Here is a 10,847-nt window from a genome sequence, read left to right on the forward strand (position 1 = left end):
GGTTTGTGCAAAATTAGTGCAACCCTGTAAACAGGCTTCAACGATACAATCGCAGTGTGGTTCATAATTTTTTATTTAACCACTGCTCTCCCCGTTACTTCACCTAATTTTATTTGCTTCGTCGAAAATCCCAATAGATTATTGCCAAACATTAATAGGGTTCAGGATTAGAATATAGGCGTTAAAGGATCGTTAAAAATCGCGATTGCAGGAATAACGCAAACGACAGGAACGCCAGCGTCGACCGAAGCGACGTCGTCGTTGTCCTCTTCATCCTCGTCGAGCGAATACGCGAACAGCTCGATGGCGATGCAAATGGTGGAGCAGCTACCAGGCACCAGCACGAAACCGAGCTCGGAGCAATACCTCGGAGACCTGATATCCGGGACCTATTGCTCCCGCATATTCAGCGACTGCGACCGGAAGAAGTGCAGACTCCAGTCGCCGAACTTTCCTGGATTATACCCTCGGAATCTCACCTGCTACTACGCGGTAAGTCCCACCTGGGGGAGGGGTGTGGGGGTTGAAACTTTTCCCTGCCACTGTCGTGATAAACGTGGAATATCGTAAAGGGTAAAAACTCGTGGAATTATCGGCGTTACAGCTGAATTATCGCGAGAATTCTTCAGTCTGAGGTTCCTCGAGGACGTAACTCTATTACGTGAATCGAACCAAACACGAGCATCGAAAGTTTTCTTTATGCGGGGCGTAACAAAAATGTTGGTGGACCCGGAAGTGCGGGATTCGTGAGGTGATTGGTCGGGGTTTTTCGTTAATGTCTCGTTAACAAAGCCTCCGATAACATTTTTGCTAAGGAAAATCTTGTTTCAAATCATCCCAGGAAGCCCTCGTTTTTGGGAGTCGAAGCTATTTTGGGACACCGTTTATATGCGAATCGGATGGGTTCGAATATTCGTGAAAGAGAATCGACGGTCCGCGAAATGGAGCGTTAAACAGGGAATAGGGATCGTTCAAACGGGGGAAAATGGATCGATCAAACAGATATCTTATTAAGGTTTCACGATTCGAAACCAGTCTCCAGAACAGGGTGTGGACGGCCTCGAAGGTGTCTCCTAGATGATCCCGCGGAAGATTCGCAGAAGCAATTCCGTTCCACGTCGATGGACATAAAACTTGCCGGAAATAGAAGAGGCGTTCGAGACCCGTTCGACGAATCAGAAACGCGTGATTATGAGGCTCCTTTGATCGTGAAATAATTCGATTCGTCACGGTTCCGCGAGCACGTTCAAATCCCCGCTCGAATCGATTCTCGTTAGTCGAACGGAACCAATGAATCCTGGCTTTACAACAATTAACTCCGGAATATCGTTCTTTCTTAATTCGCCGCGGGCGCTGTCGGCTACTAAATCGGTTCCGTAATTTACATTTATCGCTCTGAAATATACAACGAAGTCATTTCTCGGTGGAGTGAATTTGTAACAATATTCGAAATTAGCGCAACCATCTTCATGCGCAGTTCCATATCGTGGTCGAAATAACAAGCAAGCGCCACTGTCCCTGGTTTTCATTTTAATCTCGTATGTGCATGTGTGTAATACAGGTGAGACAGCACGACGTACCACCGGGAAAACACGCTTTAATTTCGGTGAAACAACCCCGTGGCCAATTGGTGGCCATAAGGGCCAGACCGGCCACGCAGGCGGAGTCCTCGCCCCGTAAACTTCAACTCTGGAAGGACTGTGACCTGGTGCAGGTACGTGAAAAAGGTCGCCCATCCCGGGAAAATTCGATTAACCGATATAAATTCGAGGCACCGAGGATACGGTCGAGAACGTGACCATGTGCCCTCCCCGCCGATAAAACCGAACACTGCGGCCGTTACTTCGCATAATTCCGTTCGGGATGGCGGTCGATTTCTTAAATCATGAATAGGTACCTCCCTCGCGGAAAGCCCTGAAACTCGCAAATTCACCTTTCTGCCACTAGAGGAAGGTGGGGGAGGGTAAGTAAATTCGGATCATGGGATGATACTTGTGCCGTGTGCTCTACGGTGATAAGACTGATTTATCGGCAGTCTATATAGAACCACGTTAGTTAACACTAGAACTGCCGACGATGAACGTGTATTTATTTCCGTCGAATCTGTAATCATGAGAATTTGTTAAATATATTCAAATTCTTGAATTAATCAATTTCTTCATTTTCATATTACAATGAAACTACTGAAAGATCTGAGAAAGTGTATTGTGGTAACATTTTAATCATCGTTAGAATATTCTACTAACCGGTCATTTTGAGTGATTTGGTAGTTCTAGTGTTAACCTGGATAACGTCGAAAGTGTGTAGGAAGTATGTAAAAATGGATTGGGGAAGAATGTGTCCTTTCGAAGATCTCAGCAGATCTATGTTTCGTGCATTTAGCGATTGACGTGTGCCATAGGACGTCGTAGTTAGTTTTCAATGTCGAGTTTGTGATATAAGAATCGATGATAAATAGACTGCGGATGTGTGCGCAAAATTAGAGTTCAATAGAAATTTGACAGCCTCTATTAAGGCTTTTAGAAGTGTCAAGGAAATATAAAAACCTCGGCAAACTTTATTAAAAGTTTAACTGTACCGAATGGTAGATAATTGCGTATACGATAAATACGAAAAATCCGCAGTGTATAAGATTAGGATTGACAGGTGTATATCCTGTGTCCGCTAACAAGGGATGTCCTACTTTTATACATTAAAGAAGAAACCGCCTCAAACCGTGGTTTCTCCCTTAGTGTCTAAAAATAGCACCAACAAAGTTACAAAAAAAAATTCTTAGCCTGGTACCCTGAAAAAATTGGGCAAACTTGCAGACAAATCGGCATGTATCACTCCGAGAACATCCCCTGTCAGTCATCAGGATTAATACTTGCGAGGGGACAATCTGAAGGTCGACCCACTGACTTTTAATTGAAACGAATCCCGCCGTTTGGTGTACGGAGATCAGGGGGTGGGAGTCTAAATGAGAAATGGAAATTCGCCGCAGGACTACGTGACCGTGTACGACGGTTACACGAAGTTCACCACGTCTCCTTACGGCACGTTTCTCCACCCGACGCCCCCGCACTCGCTCCACGGCTTTCAATTAGAAGTGCAAGTACGTGGTAATTCTCTTCAAACATTCAGAGAACGGGGGAGAGCCGGAACAGCGTGCTTTACACCTTGGTCTGAAGGGTGGGGAGGGGCGGAGAGGGGATAAAATACGGTCTGTTCATGGATCGCATTTAAATGGATAGCTGTGGGCTTCACCGGCATTTTTTCGAATGAACGCGGACATACGCTATCGGCGCAGTCTCCGACCACTTTGATACTTTTAACGAACACGTGAATTAATTAACAATTTAATGGCAAGGTCCGTTGTTCGTGTCCGGCCCAAGTTATAGTTCCCCCGCTCTATTTTGTTATCATTTTTTTAGTATCCTGGTTTTGAAATATTTTGTATTATTTAGTAATTTATTAATTTATAACACCTACAAGTACTGGTCCCGGAAATTTAGAGTAGACTCGCGTTAAAGGAGCTGTGCGGTGCTCTCGTGGCGGGTTTTTTCTGGAAACGCTACTTTAACGCGAGCCAATGGGCACTGATTCGTCGTAAATCTATCTGGATATCGAAATCTTGTGGGTTACATCCTCTAAATCCTGATCTTCTTATTCACACGTTTCAAGGTAAGGTTCGTGGACGCGGACTCTCCAACCTACGCGAAGAACAAGCACTGCGAGTTCTGGCTTCAGGGAAGCGGCGGCGGTGTGCTAGCCTCGCCACGGCACACTTTGCCCAGAAACAGCACCTGTTTGTACCATCTTCGAGGCGCTGGACCGACGCTTCCTAGTCCAACGCCACCGCGTCCTCTGCCCAAGTTCCCCGAACAGAGGCCTGGGACCGTTTGGAGGAGACCGGCTCCAAGGCCCGCGCAACCGCAGTTCCGTGTATGGCTGTCGATTCTGAAGTTCCACGTGGGCACCAGTTTGTCTAGCACCGACGGGGACTGCTCGACAACGCTGATGGTCTGGGACGGCGAGATGATGCCATTGGCGGAGTGTAACGACCTCGCCTGGTCCGTTGAACAGACTTTGATTAACACCTTTGGGGTAACGGGCAGGTTTTCCCGTGACTTTCTGTATATTCGGGTTAGAACTTTTATATACAGGGTGTAACAAAAATGTTTCGTCATAGAAAAAGTCGTAGAGCCAGGGGTTGACGTGGATCAGGGATATTGATTTGAATATCGAGACGTTCCGTTCAGTTTGTCTATGTTTGAGGACAAGATGCTTGGAAAGGGTAATTTAGCTTTAGCTTCTATATGTATACTTTTCGGTCGATTTTTCTCCCATTCTTTTAATACATCCCCCATCTTTCTACGTAAGTTCTCCAGTTTGACAATGATTCGTTGATGGTGTGAACAGCGAGAAGGAGCAGCAGAGGCACGGGGACAAAGTGATCGAGCCCTCGAGAACATTGGTGGGTCGTCCGTCGGGTAACACGACACTGTTGGCCCGTTACTGCAAGGACAAAGTGCCGAGGACCTGCGACCACGCAATCCTCCAGAACACCAGTCGACCGTGCTCGTTGGGCGAGAGTTTCGTCTCGAGCGGGAATAGTTTGACCATCGAGATGCGAATGGTCGAGTCGACCGCTCTCAGGCGAGTATGACTCGATCGAGAAACGTTGAACAGTAGGGGGAGAAAAAAAAAAAAGAGCGGTTTCCGTTTCAATTACAGGCAACCCCCTCCTCACTCGAACGCGTGACTCGCGTGTGCCGTTTTATTCCCCGCCTGCTCGTGTCGTTCCAACGGCGAAACGCGCGCGCGGTCTCGCGTAGTATCGATCGACAGGCTCGTATTATGTTTTCTCTCCAGCGGAGATGTAAAGTGATTTTCACCGTAGTATCCCCGGGAAATGAGCTTTTATTACCAGCGGCCTCGTGAATAGTACACAGAAAGAGAGAAAGAGAAGAGTAAAAATAAAAGTAAAAAGGACAGGCAGCCTCGTAATTGAAATTTTGCAGTAACAGTATGTACTACCTCGACACCGAATCGTGTATCTTTGCCAGGAAATGTTAAGTGAAAGTGAAATATTCCTAGGGGACTAGTAGCGAGGAAATACTGTTGTTAATACAGTAAATCATCGATGACTGTTAGAAGACTCCTTGGCACTGAGAGTTCAGACGTAATCCCCACCATTGAACGTTTGACTGGTTCCACAAGGACCCCCACACACCCAGTGGTGGGGACGACGTCTGAACACTCGTTGTCAGTGGCGAGGATCCTCCGAACACTCATCGATGATTTGCTGCGTTTCGAGTTATCTTGGAAATTTATACCGGGCACAACACGAAGGGAATTCTCCTTAATCTCAAAGGACTTTAATCTACCGACAACGTTCGTTTTTTTTCTGCATCGCCGCCAAGAGGGTGGTTGCTCGATCAAGAATTTACGCGTTGACAGGGGAGTTGATAAAGGCATCGCGGGATAGGACGATCGTTTCAAGTGGAAAGGATTAACTAGACCGTGCGACGCAACCGTGTTCCGTGTGCTCCCGCGTGTCGGATATCACACTCGAGCAGACGACCCCGTCCACCCCCCTGGGCAAATAAAAAAGAAAAAAAAAAGAGTGCAAATAAACTCTTTGGTGTCCCTTGTCCGGGGGTGAAGGAACGCGGACAAGCCGGCGAGATAATTACGGGAATATCGAGCACGCTCGTGGACACACACGTCACAGTTTTATTTTCTGGTTTAATTCTGCCACGCGTTTTATTTAAAGCTTGCCTCTGTTTCTATTTTCTTTTATTTTATGTTCGATCGACTTGCTTTTTGCACGGAATCTCTTCTGTATACCGTGTAATTTCGACGTGAAGATTAGCGTTTATTATAACGGTTCGACGACCTTTATTTTTATCTTGCCTTATTCTCTTTTCGTTTCACAACGTTCACCGAAGAAATTCTATGCTTTTCAGAATGAATCGCGAGGGCATGCGTTCGTTAACTCCCATTTAGATCGAATAGAATCTAAAGCCTCAGAATGTCCTGAACTGTTCGTTTCTCTTCTTTTCTTCCGTTTTAAGCGTCACTTCCACAGAATTTCCGTGGATCCCCGGTTTTTCCCGCGCACTGCTCTACAGGAGAAATCGTTTCTTATAAATAACTGATATCGGGGAACGGCGAAAGGGGCCGAGAAACGGTAGGAACGCGAGAAAGAGAAGGAGGAACGAAAACGTGCAAGTGCGGCAGATATTGCGCCACGTCGCCATAAAACCCTTCGCATTCTTCGCGTGTAACGTTCTGTATCGATTTCACCGAGGCTGGGTGTCACGAGCAAATTTTCGTCGGAATTTATATTCAACCCCCTGGAACTGAATTATTGAATTTCAAAAGCGAAAAAAAAAAAACGAAATGGCCGCTCGCCGTTTCCCCGCCCCTGATTTAACAGACATATTTCACCGATGATATCGGCTTCGCGGAGGAATCACGATTCCCCATATTTAAACGGTATTCCATTTCCAACAGTAACGATCGTTCCAACATGGACGAACCCTTCGATTAATTCGACTTTTTAAACAACAAGGTCTTACCCCACATAGCACACGACGCCTTGAAGACGCCCATTTTACGGCTTTGTTAGGTCTAAAGCTTAAGCCGTCTTCAAGGCGACATTGGACGTCATGTGCTATCTGGGCCAATGGCTACCACTCCAATTATTGTAGGAATTAATTAAGATTACAGTTCAGGAATTTATGCAAGTCTCTTTCCTGAAGTAACACCCGAAACAGAGGGTGGTATTGGAATATTAAGCGGGGTTTTAGTCTTCCTTACTTGATTTCAGAAGTCCACGATTATTCAAACCGAACAGACGTTGCCTATTATAATGCACAAACGTTTCCAGACCAACGGGAAATAATTCATTCTATCCCCCCACGTTGGACGAACTAACAAGCTGAACGAGACTGAACGATTACCCTGTTATTCCTCTTTGTCCCTCAGGCCAGTCAATTTTCGCGCCCTCTACGAGTTCGTCGATCTTCATCAGGACGGCGATCCTTACGGTAACGGGCCGTGCTCGAGGATCTTCTACAGCCGGAATCGGGACCATTATCCTGATCGTAGATTCCAGGCTCCGCGCGATATTTTCCTTTACGGCCGCGGCGGGGCGAAAAATATTAGGTGAGAGAGCACTTCCCTTTCAGCCGTTCTCGTCGTCAGCAGATAACGGATAAGAGATTCTTAAAGTCTCCGCTCCCAGGGACTTATTTACCATTTTTTTTCCCCCGTATATTTTCAAGCCTCGAACGAACCTTTGCGTGAATATCCGAACGAACATTTTAAAAATGACGACATCCGCATATTCGTTATTCGTATCTTTTTATTTATCCCCGTGTACCATATACGCGGACAGGGGAAGAGACAATGCGTCTGTCCGCTCCGAAGCGAAATAATCCGCTGTAAGTCCTGATATCGGAATCACTTTGCACGCTCGTCGATCGCGTTCGATGCCCCCCGCGTGTTATCGGAACGGTAAAGCGTGTTCCTTTGCGTGGCCGGCCGGCCGTGTAAATTCGATTAAGGCGGTGAAAGTGCAGGCTAGAACGGTTTTTTTCCAGCTGCGTGTACCGATTCGAGGGCGAGCACGACGAGATCGTTAAGCTGAGGTTCAACAAGGTACTGAACGGGAATCGTACCTGCCGCAGCGTCTCCAGTTCTGACTTCAGTCGATTGCTCTGTGTGGGCTCGAAGAACTTCTCTGTTAAGGTACAACTACACTACTGCGTGCAGTGAATGATCGATGAGTGTTCGTAGGCTTGTAAGCCCTGAGTGTTGAAACGTCACCCCCACCACTGAGGTGGTTCCTGTGGAACGAGTCAAGTGCCCAGTGGTAGGGATGACGTCTGACCACTCATCGAAAATTTTACTGTACTCGCTGCTTACGGTGTGAGACAAAAGAAAGGACCCTGTAAATTTCATTTCGTGAATCAGTTTTTATTTTATTTAGAAGCTCGATGGGACTTCCTGTCGCGACGGTATCAAGGACTATTTAATACGATCGGTAATTAACGAAATTTTCGTGGAAACGTAGGTGTCGGATGTTTCCAGTGTAAACAACAGTCTGAACGTTGCACAGTGGTCGCCGGGTTCGTTATCGATCCGCGAAATTCATTAGGACCGCAATGTTTCAAGCGTAATTAGTAATCGCTGATACTCGGAATGCCGTATTCACGGGTTGTTGTTTGCGTAACGATTGTAATAATCCACCGGGCTAATTGATTCTCGCGAACGACACACGGAATCTGTTCGGTGTGTGTCGACAGGTGATGGATCAGCCGTGGCTGAACGCGCCCCCCGTGCAGAGGGATTGCTTCTGTTCGAACCGATCGCTACCGATGAACGTCAAGTCGACGTCGAACATCGTCGAAGTCCACTTCACCGTGATGTCCATGGACGCGCTCGACGACTACAATAATCTGTTCTTCGAGGCCACCTGGGACTTCATAAAGACCAATCCTTGCATGCAAAAGCGACGAGTCAGAGGACCGTCCGGCGAGATCAAGTACATGTCGCCCATCGTCGACGAGGATGAGGTGGGTGGTTCAACGTTCATTTAGAAATAATCAGGTTGTCCTGTAAGTAATATGGCAGGGTCTGCTAGGTAGCCTTACCTACGAGTCCACTAGCAGTCCACTTCTTCCCTTTTCACGTTATCCCCACCGCTGGGAAGGGAGGGGGCGTGGAACCTCGAGGCTCGGGCTTCGAGCAAAAAACGAATTTACTATTACGGATTACTACGAATTACGGTCTAAAGCATTTCTCCCTATAACATTATTGTCCCGGCGCAGACCCAAGTGAGAGACGATAATCGAGAGAAGTCTGTGGATTGATTTCATTGATCTAGAATCTAACACATTACGCTCCTGACGTCTTGCAGCAAAACTGCGAGAAACATCCGTGGCTGATCGAACCGGGCCCCAATCAGTACCTGTACGTGAAGTTGCACGGCACGATAATGTCGAACACGAGCAAATGCACGACCAAAAATCGTATCGTGGTGCACACCGGTGGCGCGATCCACGTGTCGGTGTGTCCCAGACCGCCGTCGGAGTTGCGGCATCGCGTGGTCGAGGTGTTCAGCGACGGCTGGGCCGTCAGCAGTAACGCGTTGATCCTGTCGCCGGGTCTGGACCCAGTCAGAACCATCGCGGTGGAATTTATCGTCAAGGAACCGGATTCGTACACGGTCACGTGGCTCGAGCTCACCAGGAGGTAACGAAACGACAACTGGGCCAAGTTATGCAAAAAAAACTAGCAACCCTCGATGATCTGAAACTAAATAAAATTTTGAAAATTTTTATTTTGTAAAAAAGTAGCTTCATTTCTATTGGGCATGCTTTATTTCTTGTTGTTTCAGAATGTCTTTTAACGGCTTTTAATTAATATTATTTTTAATTGTACACAGTTAATTGTAATTTTATTTTCCATTTCCTATGGCTTGGGTAATTTATTGCGAAACAAGGATCACAAAATTACGAGATCCATATTGTGTTTCGCTAATTATTTGTTATTTTGAGGATTGGTAAGTTTCCGCATAACTTGGCCCGATGATCACGATCGGTGGACGATTAACGAGACAGAATTCGATCGATCTAACGATACACGTCGTGTTTCAGGCCATCGGTGACGTCCATGGCGGGTCTGCAAATGCCACGGGACTGTGAGCAACGTTGCCCCGAGCTGGACGCGTGCATAAACGCGTCCCTCTGGTGCGACGGTATTTCCCATTGTCCGTCTGGTTACGACGAGGCGTTGACGCACTGCTCGATGCTCCTTCAGCTACCGCCGCTCCATCTGGGTCTTGGTCTCCTAGCGATCGTCACGATCCTCGGTGTGATCTGTTTCGTGCTCTGGCGTATCTGCCGGCAACGAACGAACCGTTCGATATCCCAGCATCGGCTGAAGAGCATCTCCTCGGAGACCGCGATCATCGACGGGAAGGAGGTGATCTGCTGACACAGCGACAGTTCTGTGCGATACGTCGAGGTCGATCGGGTGACCACCGTGTGACGATCACCATCGGTCATCACAGTCGGTCGCCGTGACCTCGTGCTCTGGCTGGTGTCCTCCTGAAGGGGACACCGTCGTGGCAACCGCCGCCTCCGCGTAACGCGCAGAACTGCATCACACACGCGTAAACAGAAATATCAGAAAAACATGCTCGAGTCATTGACACGGGTCACCTATATATACACAGAGTTGCGTTCTCTGCTCGATCACTCGGACACGATCCTTGGCTGTCCTCTGCGCAGAGGTCTGACAGCAGCAGCAAGGGACATTCTTGGAAGCCTCTGCTTGAGAAAGCCTCTTCCTGAAATCCTTTATCACGAAGTAGGCTCTCGACCATCCCACGCAGCTAGGGCTAGTTTGGAGGTAGACACAGGACGCTTTTGTAGTCATACCAGATCGGGTACTGTTCGAAACACCGGGCTCTCTCCTTATGTTTCGCTGCGCGGCTTGGGAATTCGAGCTACGGTAGAAGGTCCGATTGTACGAACTGAGGTATAGAAATAGAGCGTTCGTTGCATCGAGGACTGTGAAAAGTCTACGTCGTTTCCTTTACGAACCACTGACACTAGTGCCTGGTAGTACAGTTCGTACGATAAATATCCTGTGTCGCGGGATTCTACGTTTCCTCGCGATAGAACGATCGGAATGTTCGTTCGACCTCGTTACTACACACAAGTTTTCCCAGATCGTAGAATCCGTATCATGGTTTCCATATTATTTTCTATGTCGAGACTAGTCTCCACGGTACAAACACAGTGCCATTGATCTTAGCCTCGGTCTTTAGCCTGACGACAGAGACGCGT

The 10,847-nt window shown here is 47.4% G+C and overlaps 1 protein-coding gene across 1 annotated transcript in view; it reads left to right on the top strand.

The window, feature by feature from the left end:
- LOC107192529 overlaps nucleotides 1-10,056 on the top strand; it is a 29,617-nt gene extending 19,561 nt beyond the window's left edge. The window contains exons 5-14 of the mRNA XM_015581808.1: nucleotides 212-492; nucleotides 1,562-1,714; nucleotides 2,984-3,094; nucleotides 3,664-4,052; nucleotides 4,402-4,638; nucleotides 6,976-7,155; nucleotides 7,593-7,740; nucleotides 8,298-8,567; nucleotides 8,912-9,246; nucleotides 9,651-10,056. Of these exons, the coding sequence (XP_015437294.1) occupies nucleotides 212-492; nucleotides 1,562-1,714; nucleotides 2,984-3,094; nucleotides 3,664-4,052; nucleotides 4,402-4,638; nucleotides 6,976-7,155; nucleotides 7,593-7,740; nucleotides 8,298-8,567; nucleotides 8,912-9,246; nucleotides 9,651-9,990 (2,444 nt within the window). The 3' untranslated portion in view covers nucleotides 9,991-10,056. The remainder of the gene's footprint in view (nucleotides 1-211; nucleotides 493-1,561; nucleotides 1,715-2,983; nucleotides 3,095-3,663; nucleotides 4,053-4,401; nucleotides 4,639-6,975; nucleotides 7,156-7,592; nucleotides 7,741-8,297; nucleotides 8,568-8,911; nucleotides 9,247-9,650) is intronic.
- The last annotated feature ends 791 nt before the right edge of the window (nucleotides 10,057-10,847 follow it).

This window comes from Dufourea novaeangliae, unplaced genomic scaffold, assembly GCF_001272555.1.
Source record: "Dufourea novaeangliae isolate 0120121106 unplaced genomic scaffold, ASM127255v1 scaffold355, whole genome shotgun sequence".
Lineage (NCBI taxonomy): Eukaryota > Metazoa > Arthropoda > Insecta > Hymenoptera > Halictidae > Dufourea > Dufourea novaeangliae.